Source organism: Sminthopsis crassicaudata, chromosome 4 (assembly GCF_048593235.1).
Source record: "Sminthopsis crassicaudata isolate SCR6 chromosome 4, ASM4859323v1, whole genome shotgun sequence".
NCBI classification, from domain to species: domain Eukaryota; kingdom Metazoa; phylum Chordata; class Mammalia; order Dasyuromorphia; family Dasyuridae; genus Sminthopsis; species Sminthopsis crassicaudata.
Window position 1 is genome coordinate 242,522,579 of NC_133620.1, and position 24,059 is coordinate 242,546,637.

Here is a 24,059-nt window from a genome sequence, read left to right on the forward strand (position 1 = left end):
ATCAGCATACATACACACACACACGTACAACCCTAGTGCCTTCATCTTTCAGGATTTCATATTTTTTTTTCAGTTCTGGGAATTATTAGAGAAGAATCTATAATTAAAAATAAATTGAGAAAATAATTTAAAAAACACACTAATCTATAAATTTTGGAATTATCTGGAAGTTTGTCCTAAAATTTCTTTAATGAGGATAACAAACCCTCATATAATTAACAAATCATTTTTTCCATAAATCTTTCTCCAGGAAAGATAGTATTGTCAGGTTCACTAAAGAATTAGCTGAAGAGAATGAGAAACACAGAAAAGATGACCCAGGGAAGGCTGGAATTGTTTATGCAAGAGCTAATCAATCTGGACCAGAGATTTGATTAAGAGAATGGAGAAGAAAGTCTGTTGTTAAAAATTGCTGGCTGCAAAGAAATGGCAATATATCTCATTTCAGGAAGAATGTTATTTATTTTATTGTTTTCTTTCTCATCTAAGAGTATCTTGTCTCACAATAAGTAGTAGAATTGCAAATTATCTTATAAAAACTTACCTTGTTGGCTTTGATATACAATGACATAAAGTCTAAAATTACATGTTGTAATAAGCTTGAGAATAAAAATATTCATTTTGCTGTTCATTGCTTCTGTACTTCCATTATGAAATACTTGATCATCTCAACATTTCATGATGATATTGTTCTTTCTTTATAGCCTGTCTCAATGAGGAATTCAAAGCACTCATTAGATGCTGGGTCTTATCCTACTCATGAGAATGGAGAAAATATATCTGTCATGGATTCACTCAGAATCACAGAATTTAGAGTTAGAAATGACCTTACTGGTTCCTTCAAACCATTCAACCCATAGTTCTAATTCAACCCATACACAAATTAAATCCCTACTTTAACATGATCATTCAATTTCTTTTAGAAGATGACTGAAGGCTACCCAAGCCTCTCCTTCAGATCTATTTAAATACTTAATCTCTTTTCTTCCATACTAACTTTACTAGAAAGGTTTAGTGAATGTGTCTCCAGACACTGAAGACAGGTCAGCAGAAGGTTAAGGTTATAATTTATTAAGGTTCTAGCAGAGCTTTTGATCAAATTAACCTAAGCATTTATGTTTGTTAATGTATGTGTGTTAATGAATGATTAAATTCACAAATGATAAATGAAAAAAAATTATTATGTGTAAGGCATGGTAGTAGATACTGCTAAAATAAGCACAAATAAGCAAGATAACCTCCATTTCTATGAACTTTTATTCTAAAAAAAGGTAATACATTGAAAAGTGGTGAATGTGCAAAAGTGTTTTAGACAGGGAAGTCAGAGGGAATGGGAATTACAGACTAATTGACTGACATAACCTTATAAGGAATGTTAGTATTGATTTAATTACATTCATGCAATTTCTATGAAAAGATGGGGAGATATTGCTTAGGCAATAGTATAAGTAGTTGAATTTGGAACTACTTGAAAGGCTGGACTGAAAGAGTAGTCAATAATATCAGCTTGGAAGATTGACAAACCTTGAGATGATTCAATCAAGGATTGGATGAAAGAACATGGTATATTTAACCTAGAGAAGACTTAGAGGAAAGCTAAGTATCCAGTGAAGGGCCCCAGGGATCTGCCATGCATTTAATGCTTTTATTGATGATGATGATAAAGGGATATCTAAAGAAGGTGATGATAACTAAAATATTCTGGAGGACAAGGTCATTATCCCCAAAAAATCTTCATTAACTATAACACTAAGATCAATCTAATAAGGTGGAATTTAATAAATGTAACATCATATCTGGACTAAAAAAAACTTCAGAAGTACAAGATGGAAGTAATATGGGCAAATAATAATTCAGCTGAATTCTGGGGTCATTAGTAGTATGTAAACTCAATATGAGAAGTGTAAATAATAAAGAAACTTCAAGGTTTATATAATCTAAGAATGCATTACAAGAGGCAAAGAGTGCCCAGAAATGTGACAATTTTGCTACATTGTAATCTGATCAGGACTATGTGGATGTAACAGTTTAGAAAAAAATATTGATAAAATGAAGTAGATGATAAGTAGGAGGGTAACAGACTTTGAGATCATGCAACAGGAGGGTGAATGAACAGAGAATAGTTTAGAGGAGACAGAGCAGAGAGGAGAAGCAAAATTCTGAATAATAAATAACACTTATTGAGAAAGGAAGATTTTCAGAAAATTGTACAATCTCAAAGCCGGAAGACTTCAAAGGATATTTAGTCTAACTCATATCTGATCAAGGATCCCTAGTATAACATATTAGTCAAGTGTACATCCAGTTTTTACCTAATGACTTCTGATCCAGTTTTCTTCAGGGCTCAATATATAAGAACATGTTTTAAAGTCTGGTTGGATCATTGTTGCTACATTGTAAGAATATCAAATTAACTCGACCTTTTATTCATTCAGGCTCAGGAGTTCATCCAATAAATCACCAGGTTCTTTAGATGCTTCATCCAAAATTTCTCTCACATATGTGTTTATTATTTCCATCATTTCTTTTTACGCCACAGCTAGATGAATACAATGGTTTTAGTATGCAAAAGGAACTCTTTCTCTACTCTAGGCAACTAGGTAGAACAATTGATAGAACATTGGACTTGAGTCAGGAAAAACTGAATTCATATCTAGCTTCAGATACTAACTGTATGACTAGGGACAAGTCACTTAATCACTGTATGTCTCAGTTTTCTCAACCCGGAAAATGAAGATAACAGCAACTACCTTACAGAATTGTTGGAAAGTGCTTAGTACAATGCCTAGCATAATAGACTTGCATAAATGCACTCTCTGTGGAATATTGTAATGCTACTTTCAGCATGCAATGTTTGTGAGAAATCAATCGCTCTCCACTGCCTTGAAAATAAAATTCCACCACTTGAACGTCTTCAAGACCTTTAGTGTCTCTATATAATATAATCTCTAATTTCTCTGAATATCTGCCACAACTTTTCCACATTAAGTACATTGAGAAAAGGTGTTGATCTGAAATGGCAGAGATAGTTTCTTTATTTGGGAATGCTTTGTACCAGTAAAATCACATGTCCAATTTCAATTCCTATCCTTATCCCTACATGTACACATATTGTTTGTTTCTTTGATGGATAATAAATTCCTTGAGGGAATGCTTATATTTCCTCAGCACCTAGACAATAATAAATATGTATAATTTTTGTCTGTGTTTCCCCAATGCCTAGCACATGATAAATACTTATTGGTTGATTGATTGGTATGTAGCCTGAAAGAATAGGTAGAATTGGGCCTTAAAGCATAGGAAGAATTTCAAGAGGCAAGAATTGGTGACATATGGAGAAAGCATTTGTTGTTCAGTGACTTCATTTGAGAATTTTTTTTTGTTTGTTTTTGTTGTTGTTGTTGTTGCTTTGTTTTGTTTTTGTTTTTGTTTTTTTTTTTTTGCAATGATTCTGGAGTGTTTTGTCATTTCTTTCTTCAGCTCATTTTACAGAGAAGAAACTAAAGTAGAGTTAAGTGACTTCCCCAAGATCATACATTAATTAGATGCCTGAGGCCAAATTTGAATTGAGGTCTTCTTGACTCTAGGTCAGTACTCTATATACTACATCACCTAACTGCCCAGAGGAAGGCAAAACACTCATCAGATTTTAATAGTTGTATCTAAATCTTGATGCTAATCAAAAATTAATTTCATGATATTAGATGTTTAGATTCTCTTAGACAGGGATATTCAAAATGTGGTCTGGCAACTCTGAGAGTCCATAAGACCTTTTCAGGTAATTTAAAAAGTTTAAAAAGGAAAACAAAGAACAGGAAATAATCACCCAGCATTTTCATAATACTTAGATGGTTTAAATTTCTAATATGGTAAATATCCATAGATATATTCAATCTAAACAAAAGTCCATAGAGGAATCCTCAAAAAATTTTAAGACTCTAAAAAGATCCTGAGATCAGAAAGTTTGAGAACTTTTGCTTTTAAGTATCTCAAAGGCATAGTGGTATAGTAGATTTTGTGTTGAACTTTGAAAACTCTAACTTCAAATACTACATCTGAAACTAGTTGCATGTCTGTCAAAAAATTCAATAAATTCTCTTCTTCCTTAGATAATACTTTAAAACTATATTTTTAGAAAGATTGTGATCTATGTTAGCCAATGGAGCTCCAAAATGAATGAAAGCAGGATTACTGATGATACTATTTTTTGCTGTATTCATTCATTTAATATTCTTTGAGTACCTATAATGTGAAAAGCACAGTAAATTATTTTTCTCTACAGCATATTCTTTCTAATAGCAAAGGAAAAAAGAACAAATGACAAAAAATTTCTTTTTTTAGAAGGAAGGTGAAACACTGATATTATACATAATTACTTTATTAGTAGATTTTGTACAATTGTTTTTTCTTTGTTACAACAAAGAGTTCTATGTTAAGAGGATCTACTGGTAATAGAGGAATATTAGTGAGTATAGATCCCTTTAAAGTTAGTTTCAGGCATCTTAATTTTACATCTGCCTATCCTCTCAGAATAGAAAGACTATTTTCAAACTTAATATATATATTCTGTTACAATAGAATATTACATATGCAGTAGAGGAAAGAGCAATGATTCATAAGGAAACTAAACTGACTCTCAACCTAAGGTAAACACTTTTAAGATAATATTATTACTGGCACTGACTCCCTCTTTTATCTTCTCTGTATGTGCTTTCAAAGTCAGTGTTTGACATATTATTCTCAGTAAACCAAGATAAGGTGATCAATTAATAGATTCTTATTTAACTAATCTTCAGTCTTTATTTGGCATCTCTGAATCTGAAGTATGCATAAAAGTGTCAACTGTGTCTCCATTAATTTAGTCCTAAAGTTGTACCTGTTATGAAGTTCCTAGATTATTCACTGCTTTTTTTTTTTTTTTTTTAAGGACAAGATCTTTTTGTACAAACAAAACTAATGCAAACAAGATTAGAAGGGAAGTAACAAATTGGGAAAACATTTTTACAGTTAAAGGTTTTGATAAAGGCCTCATCTCAAAAATATACAGAGAATTGACTTTAATTTATAAGAAATCAAGCCATTCTCCAATTGATAAATAGTCAAAGGATATGAACAGACAATGTTCAGATGATGAAATTGAAACTATTTCCACTCATATGAAAGAGTGTTCCAAATCACTGTTGATCAGAGAAATGCAAATTAAGACAACTCTGAGATACCACTACACACCTGCCAGATTGGCTAAGATGACAGGAACAAATAATGATGAATGTTGGAGGGGATGTGAAAAAATTGAGACACTGATGCATTGTTAGTGGAATTGTGAAAGAATCCAACCATTCTGGAGAGCAATCTGGAATTATGCCCCAAAAGTTATCAAACTGTGCTTTGATCCAGTAGTGCTACTACTGGGTTTATATCCCAAGGAAATACTAAAGAAGAAAAAGGAACCTGTATGTGCCAAAATGTTTGTGGCAGCCCTTTTTGTAGTGGCTAGAAACTGGAAAATGAACGGATGCCCATCAATTGGAGAATGGTTGGGGAAATTATGGAAATGAATGTTATGGGATATTATTGTTCTGTAAGAAATGACCAGCAGGATGAGTACAGAGAGGCTTGGAGAGACTTACATCAACTGATGCTGAGTGAAATAGGAGCAGAAATAGGAGATCATTATACACTTCAGCAATGATACTGTATGAGGATGTATTCTGATGGAAGTGGATATCTTCAACATAGAGAGGAGCTAATCCAATTCCAATTGATTAATGATGGACAGAAGAAAAGGAACACTGGGAAATGACTGTAAACTGTTAGCATTTTTTGTTTTTCTCCCCAGATTATTTTTACCTTCCGAATCCAATTCTTCCTTTGCAACAACAACAACAACAACAACAACAACAACAAAATTCGGTTCTGCACATATATATTGTACCTAGGATATACTATAACATATTTAATATGTATGGGAATGCCTGCCATCTAGGGAAGGGGATGAAGGGAAGGAGGGGAAAAATTCGGAACAGAAGGGAGTACAAGGGATAATGTTGTAAAAAATTACCTATTCATATGTACTGTCAAAAAATGTTATAATTATAAAATTAATAAAAATATTTATAAAAAATAATAATAATAAAAATTTTAAAAAAGGACAAGATCTTAAAACTAGTTTCTTTTTTCATTTTCCCACATTGGTCCCCTGCATCTAGTAGTTTTATTCCAGTGGTATGGAAGTAATCTTGAAGATGATGTCCAAGGAACATAGAGTCGAGAAGATAAAATGGAAATGGGCTTATCTCTAGTTTGATTAAAGCATGTGAATTGGGGCATACATCCCAACAAGTTAAGGAAGCATTATGATATGTGTCAGTGAAGACAGCATTCATGCTAAAGAAAATGTAAACCTTAAAATTTTAAGGTGTAAAGTACTCCTGATTAGAGAACTGCAAATTAAAACAATTCTGAAATACCACCTCACACCTCTCAGATTGGCTAAAATGACAGGAAATGATAATGACAAATGTTAGAGGGGATGTGGGAAAATTGGGACACTAATGCATTGTTGATAGACTTATGAAATTATACAATCATACTTGAGAGCAATCTGGAACTATGCCCAAAAGGCTATAAAATTGTGAAAACTCTTTGACTGAGCAGTGCCATTACTGGGTCTATATGCCAAAGAAATCATAAAGGAGGGAAAAAGGACTCACATGGGCAAAATTTTTTGTGGCAACAAAGAATTGGAAAAGGACTGGTTACCCATCAATTGGGGAATGGCTGAACAAGTTGTGGTGTATGAAGGGAATAGAATATTAATGTCTTTAAAAGTGATTATAGAAAGACCTGGAAAGGTTTACTGAACTGATGTTGAGTGAAACAAGCAGAATCAGAAATATGTTATACACAATAACAGCAAGAATGTATGATGATCAACTATGAAAGACTTGGTTCTTCTTAGCAAATCAGTAATCCAAAGTAATCCCAATAGACTTTGGACAGAAACTGCCATCTGCATCCAGAAAAAGATCTAAGGAGACTGAATGTAAATCAACACATACTATGTTCACTTCTTTTTTTTGTCTTTTTTTTAATCTCTCCTATGTTTTTTACTTTTTGCTCTGGTTTTTCTCTCTCAACATGATTCATAAAGCAATGTGTATTAAAAATAAACTTGCTGCCAAAAAAAAAAAAGAATTTGAAGGTGGAACAATGTGGATTAGAGGAAAGATTCCTGCATTTAGAAGTCAGAGGAACTGGATTTAAATACTAGCTCTGGCACTTACTAATGAGTTAAAATATATGCTTCATAACTATTTATTACTATTTATTATTTTTATTGTTATTATAAAGGCACTTTTGCATACTAGATAAAGAACTGGCCTCAAAGCCAATGCCCAGATTCAATTTTTGCCTCTAATATATATTATTCATGTGACCCAAGAAAGGTTATCTAACCTCTCTATGATCTAGGAGACTCTACAAGATTATAATTTGTGAAGATGCTAACTTTCATGGGTAGAAGGAGTCTCTTTCCCAGTAAACATATCTATACCACTGAAATTATATCCAGTCAAAATCTCCTATTATTATTACTTATATTAACCAATATGACACCCAGTTAGGCATATCACCTCTTGACACCTCAGTTTCCTCATTTGCAAAATGAGGTTAGACTAAATAACCCCTAAAGTTTCTTACATTTATAAATCTATGGCTATATGATTCAAAATATTTGTATTCTACATCAACTGAGAGTGTTATCAACACCAGTAATAATATCATCTTTTAAAGTATTGAAAGAAGGTGTAGATTTTCACCCAAGCTCTGCCACTACTTAGTGTGTAACACTCAGCAAATTCCTTCAACTCTCCAGGCCCTATAGTTTCTTCTTGGGGTTCATTTTATTCATTTATATAATCTTCATTTTCTTCAATAAATTAAGAGCATATACCAATCAAATTCCCAAGAAACTATTTTACTGACCTAGAAATAATAACAACAAAATTCATCTGAAAGAATAATAGGTCAAGAATTTCATGGGAATCAATGAAAAATAAAACAAATGAAGGTGTCACAGCTGAACCAGATCTAAAACAATATTATAAAGCAACGGTCATCAAAACCATTTTGGTACTGGCTAAGAAATAGAGCAGTTGATATAGGTTAGGTTCATAGGACAAAATAGTCAATGACTATAGCAATCTAGTGTTTGACAAACCCAAAGATTCCAGCTTTTGGGATAAGAATCTACTATTTGACAAGAACTGCTGGGAAAATTGGAATCTAGTATGGCAGAAACTAGGCATCAACCCACACCTAACACTGTATACCAAGATAAGGTCAAAATGGGTTCACGATCTAGACATAAAGAATGATATTGTAAACTAGAAGAATATAGGATAGTTTACCTCTCAGACCTATAGAGGAGGAAGGAATTTGTGACCAAAAAAGAACTAAAGATCATTACTGGTCACAAAATAGATAATTTTTATTATATTATGTTAAAAAGTTTTTGTACAAACAAAAATAATGCAGACAAGATTAGAAGGGAACCAATAAACTGGGAAAACATTTACATTCAAAGGTTCTGACAAAAGCCTCATATATATATATAAATAATATATATGTATATATATATATATACATATATATTATTTATATATAATAAAGAATTGACTCAACTTTATAAGAATTCAAGCCATTGTCCACTTGAAAAATTGTCAAAGGATATGAACAATTTTCAGATGAAGAAATTTAAACTATTTGTAATCATATGAAATGGTGCTTTGAATCACTATTGATCAAAGAAATGCAAATTAAGATAACTCTGAGATACTACTACACACCTGTCAGATTGGCTAAGATGATAGGAAAAGATAATGACATATGTTGGAGGAGATGTGGGAAAACTGGGACACTGATACATTGTTAGTGGAACTGTGAGGTTCTAACCATTCTGGAGAGCAATCTGGAACTATGCTCAAAAACTATCAAACTGTGCATATCCTTTGTCCCAGCAGTGTTTCTACTGGGCCTATATACCAAAGAGATTTTAAAGGTGGGAAAGGGACCCATATGTGCAAAAATGTTTGTGGCAGCCCTTTTTGTAGTGGCAAAACTGAATGGATGCCCATCAATTAAAGAATAGTTGAATAAGTTATGGTATTATTATAAAATATTATTGTTCTGTAAGAAATGATCAGCGGGATGATTTCAGAGAGGCCTAAAGAGACTTAAATGAACTGATGCTGAGTGAAATGAGTAGAACCAGGATATCTTTATACATGGCAACCAGAAGACTATACAATGACCAATTCTAATGGATGGGGCTCTCTTCAACAATGAGATGATTCAAACCAGTTCCACTTGTTCAGTGATGAAGAGAGCCATGTACACCCAAAGGTAGGACTGAGGGAGCTGAGTGTGGACCACAACATAGCATTCTCACTCTTACTGATGTTTGCTTGCATTTTGTTTTCTTACCCAGTTTTGTTTTTCCTTATTGATGTGATTTTTCTTGTGCAGCAAGATAACTGTATAAATATGTATACATATATTGGATTTAACATATATTTAAACATATTTATCATGTATTGGACTACTTGCCATCTGGGGAGGAGATGGGGGAAAGGAGGGGATAATTTGGAACAGAAGGCTTTACAAGGGTCAATGTTAAAAATTACCCATGCATATGTTTTGTTAATAAGAAGCTTTAATAAAAATAAAATAATTAAATAAATAAAATTAAAATGATAGCATTAAACTAACTCTAAAGTAATAAAGGTTATAATTTCTCTCAATGAACTGGTTACCATAGCTATAGAACTTAAGTATTTGGTATCATGTTTGAAGTGAAATTATATAAAATATTTTTCAGATTAGAGTTGAGAATACTAAAACACAGAATACTGATATTGCTGATTTGAAATTGATCTCTACATTTAATAGCTACTTTTAGGAGTTCTGAACATATTATATCCCATTCTTTACATCATTTGTTATTGGTTTATTTAGATCACTACTCTGTACCAGTTCATTTAGTCCTATACTGTCTACACAAATATTATCAAAGATCAATCCTATATTTTAATGGTGCTTTTTTTCTAGTGATATCTCTTTCATTTCTCATATGCTATATTTCAGATCCCAGCATGTGGTTTTAAATATTGTCAATTACATAAGAGAGTAGAAAAATTTTAGCAGCAAGGTAATATGACTAAAAGAATAAAATTTACACTGTGGATATTAATGTGCATCTTAAAATAGTACAAGATTGGCCTTTTTCTCACATAATTCAATTAGAAAAATAATAATATATATACCTTTCTATATGGAGAAATGAATTATGTTTCACAGTGAAAAAGTCCTGCATTTGTTGTCAGAAAATGTATATTTAAATCTTGACTGCTATTTGTTACCTGTGCTCCCTTATGAATATTATCTAACTTTTTTGAACCTCAGTTTCTTACTCAATAAAAATACAACCATGGGGGCAGCTAGGTGGCGCAGTAGATAGAGCACCAGCCTTGAATTCAGGAGGACCCAAGTTCAAATCTGGTCTCAGACACTTAACACTTCCTAGCTGTGTGACCCTGGGCAAGTCACTTAACCCCAGCCTCAGTGGGGGGGGGGGGGATTCTCACAATAAAAATAGAACCACATAAAGTAATGGACAGGGCACTAAACTTACAGTGAGGGAGATATTCCATTCCTTCTTTGGACACTTCCTACTTTTATGAGCTCCAAGACTCTTAGCTGCCCAGTACTTATATAAGTTTCCTTATTTATAAAATGAGAGGATAGAACTTGATGATCTGTTGGAGCCAATCCTACCTCTAAACCTAAGATTCTATGAGAGAGGTGGACAAGAAAACTTTGTAGCGAGTTTTAAAGCTATTATCTAGGGATTTTTACTAATTAGTATGCAGTCAAGAAATTCAGGAACCTTCAAATAGTTCTCCATTGCTTTGCTTACCTTTAAATTGTTGTTGTTTCCCTTCATTCTTGAAGAGGACCAAAACAACATCACTACATACAGCATATGTGGTTATGTCTAATTAGATCAATACAAGCTAAGAACACACTACCTCAAGTTGGGCACAACTAGTTCATATAAACATTTGAGATGGAGACATCACTTTTGTCTCTGTCTTTAAATACAAAATTTACACACTATCATTATATTTTTTATTACTTTATATAAGACATTTTGCTAAGTATGGGAGAGAGAAATAGAAAGGATGGTCTTAGCCCTCAAGAAGCTTACATGGTACTAGGAAATACAATATAAACCTCAATAACTTAATGTCAGATAATTTATGGAGGGAAGAAGCACTATAACTCAGAGATAATCATAAAAGGATTCACAGAAGAGTTAACACCTGAGCTGAGCCTTGATAGAAGACAAAGAAAATAATAAAGTATTTTCCCTAAGAGAAAAAACAAAAACAAAAACAAAACCTTAAATCCATTACTTCATTATTTAAGTCTAATATTCAATTCATTTAAGTGAACATTACATTAACAATGAAAAGCCCAAATCACATTTTACCTTTTATTTAAAACTCCTTCCAAATACTAAATCACATTCCCAAAGCAAAACATTTAAGAATATTAAACCTTATATATTTATGACAAACTTGTTCACTCATAGTGTATTATATTTTTAATAAGAGTTCAAGAGTCAATATGATATAGTAGATAAAGAAATGATCTTCAAGGTGGGAAGACCAAACTTCAAGGCCCACCTCTGACACATACTCCTAGGGGACCCTAACTACTAGCATTAAGATTCCTAATCTTTTTTCTCTTCTTTCTTTCTTTTTTTTTCCTCTGAGGCAATTAGGGTTAAGTGACTTGCCCAGGATCACACAGGGAGGAAGTGTTAAATGTCTGAGGTCACATTGAACTCAGGTCCTTCTGACTTTAGGGCTGGTGCTCTATACACTGCCTCATCTAGCTGTCCCACCCCTAATCTTTTATATACATGTATATATATATATATATATATATATATATATATATATATATATATATATATATATATATATATACGTAAATTATAGAAAAGGTGCCAATTTGCATTTATTGTTGAGTTTCTTTATCTAGGACTAACCTATAGAAATGAAAGACAAGTCCAATTCTAATCACTTAATATTAACTGAGATTGGTATTATGCCTTAAGATTTACCAGGCACTTTCTTCATAGCAAATTTATAACATTAGAAATGTTGTCCTTTTCACTGTACCAATGGGAAAACGGAGTTTTAGAGAAGTTAGGTGATTTGCATATGATGACATATCTAGTTTATACTAAAGCAGGATGGAGTCCATGGCTCTGAGTCCAATATTCAATCCCTTATACAATATTGCACCATGAAAACAGAGAAAAACTTGGGACAGAATAATTATATAGACACACAGAGAGATGAACAGATAAAGAAGTAGTATGACATTATAGAAAAAGAGCTGGTTTCTGTGCCAAGAAGACTTCAAATCCTCTTTTATACCTACTGACTATATGATCCTGAGTAAATTGTTTAACCTTTCACTATCCAAGTAATTCTTAGATTTTAAATTGCAGAGCTAAGCAAGTTTCTTTTCTTCCTTCCTTCCTTCCTTCCTTCCTTCCTTCCTTCCTTCCTTCCTTCCTTCCTTCCTTCCTTCCTTCCTTCCTTCCTTCCTTCCTTCCTTCCTTCCTTCCTTCCTTCCTTCCTTCCTTTCTTTCTTTCTTTCTTTCTTTCTTTCTTTCTTTCTTTCTTTCTTTCTTTCTTTCTTTCTTTCTTTCTTTCTTTCTTTCTTTCTTTCTTTCTTTCTTTCTTTCTTTCTTTCTTTCTTTCTTTCTTCTTTTTTTGAGGCAATTGGGGTTAAGTGACTTACACAGGGTCACACAGCTAAGAAGTGTTATGTGTCTGAGACCATATTTGAACTCAGGTCTTCCTGACTTCAGGGCTGGTGCTCTATCCACTAGTGATAGCTAAGCAATCTAAATTGATACAGGGAGTTTCTAAGATCCCTAAGATCCTTCTGTACCAAGATCCCAAATAAAACACATTGGTTTTGTATGTATATACATGGATGTTCACATATATGTACCTACAAGAATAATTTTAATTTAATAGTATGGATTAGTCATGTTAGTTTTGTCTATATGACTTAGAATTGTTTCCTCTCAAATACTGATTAAATCCCTACTCCTTTTTCTTTGATTCCTCATGCTCCAACCTTGGGTCTTCCACTACAAAATATTCCCTCAGCTCCTTTCCATTCCGCCTTACTGTGAGGAACTAGCTGTTTCCAAGGGATTTCTCTTCATTACCTTTCAATTCATGAAAGAACAAGTTCCCCCATCCCTTCATATGCTTGTTATTACTTCACTTACAAAGTAAGACACAATAGGTTTATCTTAAGATAATGGGTGCATACAGCAATAAAGTACATGTCATTTAATTATTTTAATTAATGGTTTACAGTACTATGGACCATTGATTAAAGTAAATAATTTCCATGTACTTCATCACATATTTGTTACATGTATGGCCAGGGCAATTATGAATAAGGGAGTCTATTTTGCCATACTCTACCAATAATCCCTAGTACTGTTTATATCCATTATTGCTCTTTCTGTACCACTAAAGGACTGCAGTCAATCGACAAACATTTATTAAACATTTGATGATCAGCCAAGCATTAGGGATATAAAGAAGAGCAAAAAACATGATCCTGGCCTGGCAACTTTACAAAACAATCCATGTTACTAGGTTCTGACCAAGTAATATTTCCAAACTGTCAATATTTCCTTTTAAAAACTAATTTTATTAATGCCACCCATATCTATATCATAATCATTTTACAAATACCACCAGCTGCAACTTTCCCAGAGAAAAATAATTCAGCAAAAGCATCCTATACAATGTTCATATTAGACAATATCTACAATAATATGTTTAAGATGTCTTTCAGTTCCCGGCTTTCTCAAATCACTCTTGTGATTTCATGAAAACATTTATACTGAATTTAACCTCAGTTGGGAACTATAGTTGGATGAAGACATTTCATCATCTCAGTTTATCAAAGATTTATAATTTTAGTTATGTAGATATTTACAATGAGGAATTTTAAGTGCCAAGCTGCCTTGGTACTTAAGGGAGACAATTTTAAAATTATGTTGAATATAAGTACCATCTTCCCATGATTAAATCCACACATTAATTTTCCACCCATGTATGTTGCTCCTCTTGAGTCCCCATGTTATGATTAAATGTGTATTATGGGGGGCAGCTAGGTGGTGCAGTGGATAGAGCACCAGCCCTGAATTCAGGAGGACCTGAGTTCAAATCTGGTCTCAGACACTTAACACTTCCTAGCTGTGTGACCCTGGGCAAGTCACTTAACCCCAGCCTCAGAAAAAGAAAAAGAAAAGTGTATTATGATGATATTGCTGAATATAGCTATGCCCTTGAGATCAGGAAAAGAATGCCTATTAAAAGAAATCTTTGGAGAACACCCTTCCTGTCAATTTCAAGACTGACTCAGATATGAATATAACATCTAGGCAAAGTGAGAGGGCAAAGAATTTGACATGCATTTTTCCCATCATAATTCTCAATTTATCCTTTATGTCACTCTTTTCCTCTTGAAAAAAATACTAATTTAGTTAAAGATCAATAAGTAGATAGATCAATAAACATTTATGAAGATCATACCATATTCAGTAAAGTGGGCTAGATGCTGAAAAGGTACAAAGAAAAGTATGATATGTTCTCTGTCCTCAGTTTATTATCTTTTAAGAGCAATAGAACTAATACAGAAATTATTATGATACACAGTGGAATGTTCTCTCTTCAAAACTGAAGTTAAAATAATTATTAAAAATAATAATGAATATTTACATTTTAAGGCATGCAAAGCCCTTTGCTAATATTATTTCATTTGACTCACACAACACCATTAGGAAATAAAGTGTCATTATTATCATCTATTGACAAATGAAAAAAAATTGCTACAGACAGGTTAAGTGACTTGATGGACACTTCATTAAGGAAGTGTTGGAGGCCACATTTGAACTCAGATCTTCCTGACTTGAGGCACACTGTTCAATTATAGCTTCCTTCAAAGACTCTTCCCTAATGTTCCAAGTTGCAAATTTATTCCTCTTATGCTGAATACCACTCTGCCATTTCTATATATTTATTATGTTTTGCTTTGTTTCATAATTTATTTGTGTACACGGTTCATTTCCCCTCAGAATCATATTTGAAGTAGAGTAATCCAAGCATTGCTTCACTGTTATGATAATCCTTCTTTTCACTCTTCCAGAACCTTATGGTCATCTGTGAATGGTACCCCCTTATTCTTTTCAGTAGCTTTAGATCACCCAAAATAAGGAAGGATCAGTCTTCCCCTACTGTTATTCACACACACAAACATACACACACACACACACACACACACACACACACACACACACACACACATACCTATTAAAGGTCTTTACTCTTTCCATTGGTTAAAATATTGTGGATGATCAGCAGTGCCACAAAAATTCACAACTGATAGATGGAAGGCTGGTGTGACAATATGTTATATTGCTATTATATCTGGGACCTTTTATGAGGGAAGTGCACAACAAGCAGTAATGTAAACACTGTGAGATCCTGAAGCTTTCTTACTGCTTAGATGATCTGTTACCCCATTTTACAACCAAAAATTAATTTGCATTTGGGACCAGAGGGCAGGAATCATGTCCTTCTCAGCTCCTGTGATCTGTTCATCTGCTAGCCCAATGATCTGCATATAGTGGTATAAGCATTTAATAATTTTAGAGAAATACTGGAATAAATGCATGAGTGAGTGATTGGTAATTCAGAGCACCTAAGTAATTTTAAATAAATTCTAACATAGGAACTCATTGATATTATAATCCCTAACACATAAAATACAGAATGGACTACACGCATTTTAAATATTTTAAATATTAACTTATATGCTTTTATGTAGTAATTTTTAATATGCTTAAATTGTTCAAAAATACATGTATTTGCAGTCAATTCTCAATATCAATGGAGCACAACAACAATGTGGAAAAATACAATTCATGAATAATTCCCAAATGATCGCATATAGTTTTGAATTTTTTATTTGAGGATGGATATGTCTGAAATGCTGAGATTTCACATATACTTTCAATCAAAAATGTCACATTATAAATCCCTAATGAAAAAAGAGATGGAAAATATACAATTTATTTATCTTTTCTCTGGCAATAATAATTCTTGGTTCAAATACTGGAGATTGAAAACATCATTTCTCAGACTAAAAGAAGCACCCAAACTCAGTGGTATTTTCACTGTCTTCACTTGCTTTATGGTTTCCTGAATCAGAGTAGTAATAATTTGCATTTCAAAAAACTCATTTTTTTGTATGAATAAAAACAATGATCTTATCAAAAATAATTAAAACTAGGTGATTTTAATTAAAAACTGAAAATATGTTTCTGTGTGGATCATCTGTCCTGATAAAATTGAGAGTAGATTTCATTTACAAATCTGAAAATTGGCATGTTTAAATGAGGGGTTAACAGTAACAATATTTTGACATCTTTAATATTTTGATTACATTATAAAAACTCACAGGGTTCACTTAAATCAGCTCCTTTAGAGTATGGGTTATAGTTGAGGTGCCAATATGCATAAATAAAGGGATTTGCCACACCTCTGTCCATCATAGGTCTAGGCCAAAAAACAAAACAAACAAATTAAAAAATATGTATCTTCCTGAGTTCAAATTTGACCTCAGACTACATACTAGTTGTGTAATCCTTTTTGCCATTCTTCATTCTTCATCTGTAAAATGAGTTGAACAAGGAAATGGGAAACCACTCCGGTATCTTTGCCAAGAAAAACCTCAAAATTAGGTCACAGAGAGTTGAATATGACTAAAAGGATTGAACAATAACTAGTGAAAAATATAAAATTCCATTATGTCATATATGCCACGTTCAATAGTAATATTAAAGACTATAACAAGCATACTGTTTTTAAGTCTTTCTCCTCTTCTACCTCCTTATAATTTCCCAATATTATTCTTTCTCCTGATATTTGCCTCTTCATTCCCTTTTCCATGACAAAAATGTGCATCCATGTCATCATCAGGCCTCAATGTGATGATTTTGATAATTTGACTTTCCTGTTTCTTAATTTCCTTATCTGCAAATAGATACAAATATTACAAAGATCTTATTTAGTCAGCAACATGTTAATGTGATTACTCCTTAGGTCCCTTTCCATTTATACTAAATAAACTGATCATTTTTTACATTCAGACATCCTGTATCCTTGATTCCATATGTATTTCTTTCTACTCCTATATTCTTACTGATTCAGTCAAACATATATCATTTCTGCCTTTTTAATCCACACTGAATTTTTAAACATGATAGTATGATATCCATCTCCCATTACTCACCCAATAGGCATTTGTCTTTCTCTCCTTAAATTTGTGCCTTTACTGTATAACAATAGCACCCCAAAGAGAAGTGTGAGTCATTTCCAGAAAGAAGTATCGTTTTTCTTCAACAGAATTTTGGGAAAGAATGAGATATCTGCCCAAGGGCATCAGAACACAGTATAGAGGAGTGAATCAGATGTGACGAATTTTGTGAATTGACTAACAGAAAGATTTTTTTTTTTATTAGATGGTTCCTGGGTTAAATTGCTGAGAGAAGAGAGCTCCAGGAAGGGGGGGAGGGGAGGAGAGTTTTCCATTAACCCTTTTTTCTCTGAAGTGACATGTACCAAGTAGGGAAGTGAAGGCAAAGATTAGACTTTTTTTTTTTCTTTCTAGTCTCAAATATTCCCTTACCCCCAAGGAAACAATACCCAATGAAATAAAAGTGAATATACTTCTTGTTTACTATATTACATTAGACAAGTTATGTAAATATATGATGATCAAAAACAAACAGACAAAATCTTGGATTTTGTAAGAGAATGAAAATGATTGCCACATCCAGTGCTGACAGTTTTAAAAGAAAGATAAAAATGGATTGGGAATCCATTGTTTTTCTGACTGACAAGAAATTAAAAAAAATTATTTTACATCAATGATGATTCTTTAATGGGTTTTTGTTGTTGTGTTGTGTTGTGTTTTGTTAACCCAGAGACTGCTTCAAACAGATCAATACTAGAAAAGGAATATACACCCAAAGTTGCAGTTCAGCCATTCAGACTGAAAGAAAGAGGAAAAAGAACATTGTCCTAGGAAGTACCAAGAAAAGCCAAAATTTGGGGAGTATGCTTTCAGAATAGCACTGAAAATATACATCGCCATGAAAAGAAGGATATTTCCTAGAATTTGACATTGCCTTTTAAAACATAAACTTTAGCCAACTTTTCCCCTCACTATAATTAAAGAAAAAAAGTTTTTTAATGTTATTTGTCATATTTCTCTTTATTTAGGAGAAAAGCCTTTTAAATTGATATTATAAATCCCTAATTTACTTGTTAAGTTTGATGTTCTGTTTTGAGTACAATTGATAAGCCTTATGAATCCACTGACATTTCATACCTCAAACATTCATAACTTTCCAAAATATCTATAACATAACTTTTGCCTAAAATTAGGTGTCCTTTATGTTATTCCATTATTTTCAGTTTTGCACAACAATAAGGAATACTCTTCATTATATAGTTTTGTTGATGTTACCATGGCTGCTTTTTGGAAACTAAAGACCTTTAGAATCCTTGAATCCTTCTAGAATCCTGTTGACCATCAAATCTGAGCTTCTTAAACTTTTGCTCAAAGATGAGGAAAATCATCTATTTTCCTCATAAGTGGTAGTTATGTAACCCAATACCTAGAGATAATGGCTAAATTGAAGTCCTTAACTTGGTCAAGATAAATTTCCAGGAAAAATATATTCTTACTGGGTTAAAAATGTTTTTCTAGAAGACATTTAATGTTATAGCTATTTAAGATTTTTTTTTTCTTAGATAGCCTTATTTTAATTAAATTTAATTCAATCTTCATCTGAAATATTTTTTTCCTTTACAACAATATTCAGTAGTGTGTGTATATTTCCCTGTCTTTACTTAATCTCCTTATGAAGGAAAACCATCTCAGAGAAATCAATTCTGCTGTCTTCTGTTAGATGGAATAATGGTAGATGAGGCAATTTGTATCAAGTATTATTTATAAATTTTATTTCTTTATCCTTATTCCTGCTCTCAAGATCACATTTATTATGGAAAACTGATTTTTCTACATATATGTCTTTATTTACCTAATCTCTTTTGTCATTTATTTCTCTCTTTCCCCTGTCTCTGTCTCTGTCTCTCTCTATCTCTATAGCTCTCTGTCTGTCTGCCTCTCTTTCCTTACCTGCTTATCAACATAGCTATGATTTTTAGTTTAGATCTCTACTTTCCTTAATGAAGGGAACTTCCTTTGTTTGGAAACACTACCTAATTGTGCTAAAATACCTATCTTTGATTAAATCCCTTCAACAGTGGCCTAGGATATGGATGAATTTTCAAAAACTTGGCCAAGGTCAAACAGCCAATAAGTGTCACAAACAGATTAAATCCATCTCTTCCTAGTCTTCCAGTTTCAAAGTTTTGCCTATAACTTTCCACTGATAAAACAGGAGAATTGCTGCTATTCCTGAGCCCTGAAAAAAATTCTTTAGATGAATTTTCATCATTTAAAGTCTTTCATTTTCTTTCAGTCTACCAATATAAAAATGAGAGAAATTGAGACTTTCCTTGCAAAATATATTTAATGACCACTGAGGTAATTATTACTAGCTCGATATCAATGATTTTTTACTACAAATGTCCGTCTCCTATTTTTTTCAATTGCATATTTTATAACAATGCATATTACAAAAATTACCTTCTTAAAAATAAAATACATCCATCTATCAATCATACTACAGCGTAGGCAAAGCCCTGTGCAAGAGAGTATATTTTCAGTCAATAAAACCAATGCCATACTCACGGTGAAGGTTGGTGAGACTGGTTTTCAGCATTCCTTGGTGTTTTGCGGACGGTAGGTTTCGCCATATCCCTGACAACACACCTGGGGCGCATGATAGACAGCACAATGCACTATTAATGTTCATAGGCCTAGAACACAGCTGGAAATCTGATCAGTCTAATAAATAGGCCAAGGGGGGGGGGAGGGAAGAAATCTAAGAGGAAAAGCCTTTAAAATCCCCCCAAATATAAGGCTGCTGACCTAGGGGAAAAAATTACTTTGCAAAAGGTATATTCCCCAGGCTTAGACTTACAAGCTCTCCTTCCCTATCTTGGCAAGGTGTAATCTATTTTCTGTATCCAATATTTTTTCTCTTAGTGGAAATGAAAGTGTTCCAAGCTGCTTTCTTCATAGCTGAAATGCAACTATGAGCTGTGGCCAATCCAGGACCATTAGGAGAAGAAAGATGAATGCTTAAAAATAGGATGGCAACTTTGATATGCTTCACCAATGAGCAAGCTTTTAGCTAGTTTTATCTATTTGAACTAAAACACCACCTCAGAGGTAGCTTCTTTATGCAAATAGAGTCAAGAAGTTTGGGTACTATTCCTCCATTAAAAGTCCTATCCAAGCCAATTCAGGAAAAACTATGTGGAAACCTTTCATATCTAGAATACCGGTTTTAAAATAGTGATACTTGGTAGGGAAACCCCAAACTCTATGTGATAAAAAAATAAAAGGACATGGTGCTTTTTTCACTATATCACCAAAAATTAAATGTAGTGATAAATAATATCTCCAAAATATTGGCTATATGACACATAAAAAAAGATGGGCAAACAGAAAGGAGACTGTTTCTCAGTTAAAAAAAAAAAAGCTATAAGAATCTTGATAGTGTATGGGACACTGAAAATTATGCTTTCATGAGTCCCACTAGCAGAATAAGTCAAGTTGTTTTTTTCTTTTTCTAATAGAATTCTAAGCAACTGGAAAGCAGGGAATTGATAAGAATTTTTGGTTTGTTTGGGTTGTTTTTTTGATATTTGGATATTCCCAGCTCCTAGCACAGTGCTTGGTACAAAATAGATGCTTAATAATTTTATTGATTATTTGTGTTTGGACATAGAAGAGAAAAGAAACTTTAGCCTTTCACTTTATCGGCCCTTGAAATAATTTTGATTTTTGATGGAAATTAAACATAATAGGTTTGTTTTCTTTTTTTCTTCCTCCATGAAGCTCTTATTTTAAAAAAGGAAAGATGTAATAATAGAACTGAGATTCCCCATGCTAGAATTTTTTTTTTTCTGAACTGGGTCTGCCCACAAGACCCCAGGCTTTTAAAGGTCTTTGTAGATGGTTTTAGGGGGGAATGAGTCAGGAATTCTTTCTGGTTGGCTTCACAGGGAGCCTCATCACCAACTTCTTCCTGAAACAAGTCATTTATACACCACTTAGAAGTGGAGCTAAGATCAGGCAGCAATCAATAACCAGCTTTCCCAGTGGGAAAAGCTGCAGGGCTAAATTCTCCACTTCTGAAAAGAAAAATACACAACTGCACAGGAACACAGAGATATACACATACATACACACACACACACACACACAGACACACACACACATGACTTGTTCTAAAGTAGATAAATTAAAACATATCAGTACACTTTATTTCTAATATTTATTCATTCATTTCATTTACTTATCTACCAACATGCTTATCCAACCATCTATGTCACCTGCCCACTTACTGGCTTACCATACCTGCCCATTCACCTACCTACACGCTCACCTACCTACCTATCTACCTACTTGTTTTTCTAATGATTTAATTTCTATAAAGAACTCAAAAAGAAGAAATTTTATTTATTTACATGTTTCCACAGATTATCTATGATATATTGTTAATTGCATAGAGCAAGGAGAAATTCCATTAATTTATCCAAGATTATACAGTAACTATCAGAGAAAAAACTACAACATAGGTCTTACTGACTTGGCATGATGAATACAGGGCAAATTTTATTTATGTTTGATCATGTGCATGTATGTGTTTATTTGTACATATATATGCTGACATACATGATGTATTGAATAAAGTATATTTAGAAAAATCTTATGTATTAAATATATGTATTCATCCAAACTTCCTATATAAAAACATTGACAATGCGAAAAAATGCCTTATATATAATTATATAGCATGAGGGACATTGTGGGTAAAGTGACAGATCTAGAGTCAGGATTTTATCTGAATTAGACCTCTATATCAGATACTTATGAGTGTTTCAATCTGGGACAAATTATATCACCTTTCTATGGCTCAATCCCTTCATTTGTAAAATGAGAAAGTTAGATCCAACCTTGAAAGTCTCTATAAATATATCTTATGTTTTATATATGTGTGTGTGTGTGTGTGTGTGTGTGTGTGTGTGTATAAATGTAATTGTGTCTGTATGATGTTAAGTATAGCTGTCTTTTATGACACTCTCTCCTGTGATATAGCATATATGAAATACTTCACCAATTAAAAATATTACAGATATTTATACATACATGTATATATATCATGTCTATCTTCTTAACTCTCTCTTATCCATCGTTTATCTATCCTTCTTCATATTTCTTTATTTCCTTGTCTTTATTTCTGTCTCTCTGTCTCTCTCATCCAAATCAGAAAAACCCAGATTCCAGTCTTGCCACTAATATTTGGCTGTGACCCTGTTATTTATCCTTTTGATGCCTGTCAGGCAACTTATTAAATGTATAAAGTGCATGCAAATTGCTGATCTACATTAGTAAGAAAAGTTCCTCATTCGGAGTTCACCATGATGATAAAATAATAATCCCAGTCAAAAATATATGAATCTGAAGCTTAACCATGAGCCTGTAGGAACTGAACACATCTAGCTGATCCTTTGAAGAGGGTGAAATTAAAGAATTGGAAGTGACTAAGAAAACATTCAGACAGGACCTTGATGGAGAGAATTAATGTACTAGAACTTCTGAGCCTTAAAATTCTTGTCTGTTCTGCACTGGGGGCACAATGCCCAGTGAGGTAACATGCACAGTACTAGGAATCTTTAGGGATCCTTCCTTCCCCCTAAAAATAGTACAGCATATTTAATCTGTCTGTACTACTTTATGAAAATGCCTGAAATATCACAAACTTTAAAGAAATTTGTGAAGGAAGAACTATATCTGTATGGAGCCATATGCTTCCTTCTTCCTTAGTCTCTCCTTCCTTCCTTCAAAATTTGCAGATATTTGTAAAGCTTCAATGTGTTAGTTAAGTGGCTTTTCATGTAAGATGTTCTGGTGTGGCTATGCCTCTTTCAACAACCAGGCCATGCCAGCAAAAGAAACAGCATGTGTTTTCATGGTTTGTGATTGAGGGATGGGTCACATTCTTTGAATAGGTATTCATATTTGAAGTGAGATTCCTGGTTCAATACTGATAATGAATTAAGTTTCTATGGTATTTTTTAAAAATACAAACTATATCAGAATTTCCTTTGTTCTTTCCTCTCTCCCTCTTTTTCTTCCTTTCTTCCTTTCTCCTTCCATCCCCACTTTTCTTTCTTCATTCCTCCTCTTCCCTCTGTCCCTTCTTTTCTTCCCTTTTCCCTTCCTGCTGTCCTCCCTCCCTTTTCCCTCCCTATCAGTTCTTCCCTCCTCTTTTCCTTCCCTTCTTTTCTTTTCCCTTCCCTCCTTCCTTCCTTCCTTCCTTCTTTTCTTCCTTCTTTCCTTCCTTCCTTCCTTCCTCCTTATATTTTTACCTTTCTACTACTAATAGTATCTAAGTGGAAAATAAATAAATAGCTCCAATTCTCAAATATTACAATTTTAAGTCTAAGTATACAATATTGAAGCACATCTACCTTCTTAAATGTTACAACTGATGATTATCAACAGGACTAATTCTGATCTTTGACTATTTGAACTTTTGTCATTTGGAATTAGAGTTGATAATATTTGTAACTAATAATGATTATAAAGCTGTCTCAGAGTTGTGGAAACCTGGTTTGAGGTCTTGCCTCTGATATATGTCAGCACTATGTGACTGTGGGCAAGTCATTTTGCCT

At 33.1% G+C, this 24,059-nt stretch overlaps 1 protein-coding gene across 45 annotated transcripts in view; it reads right to left on the minus strand.

Moving 5' to 3' along the window:
• RIMS1 (regulating synaptic membrane exocytosis 1) overlaps positions 1 to 23,612 on the minus strand; it is a 621,810-nt gene extending 598,198 nt beyond the window's left edge. For 13 of the 45 annotated variants that reach the window (XM_074310504.1, XM_074310507.1, XM_074310547.1 and 10 more), the window contains exon 1: positions 20,002 to 23,608. In XM_074310504.1, the coding sequence (XP_074166605.1) occupies positions 20,002 to 20,093 (92 nt within the window). In that variant the 5' untranslated portion in view covers positions 20,094 to 23,608. Of the gene's footprint in view, positions 1 to 20,001 lie in introns of all 45 variants that reach the window. The other 32 variants (XM_074310503.1, XM_074310508.1, XM_074310540.1 and 29 more) reach the window with 6 other exon arrangements.
• Positions 23,613 to 24,059: the final 447 nt, after the last annotated feature.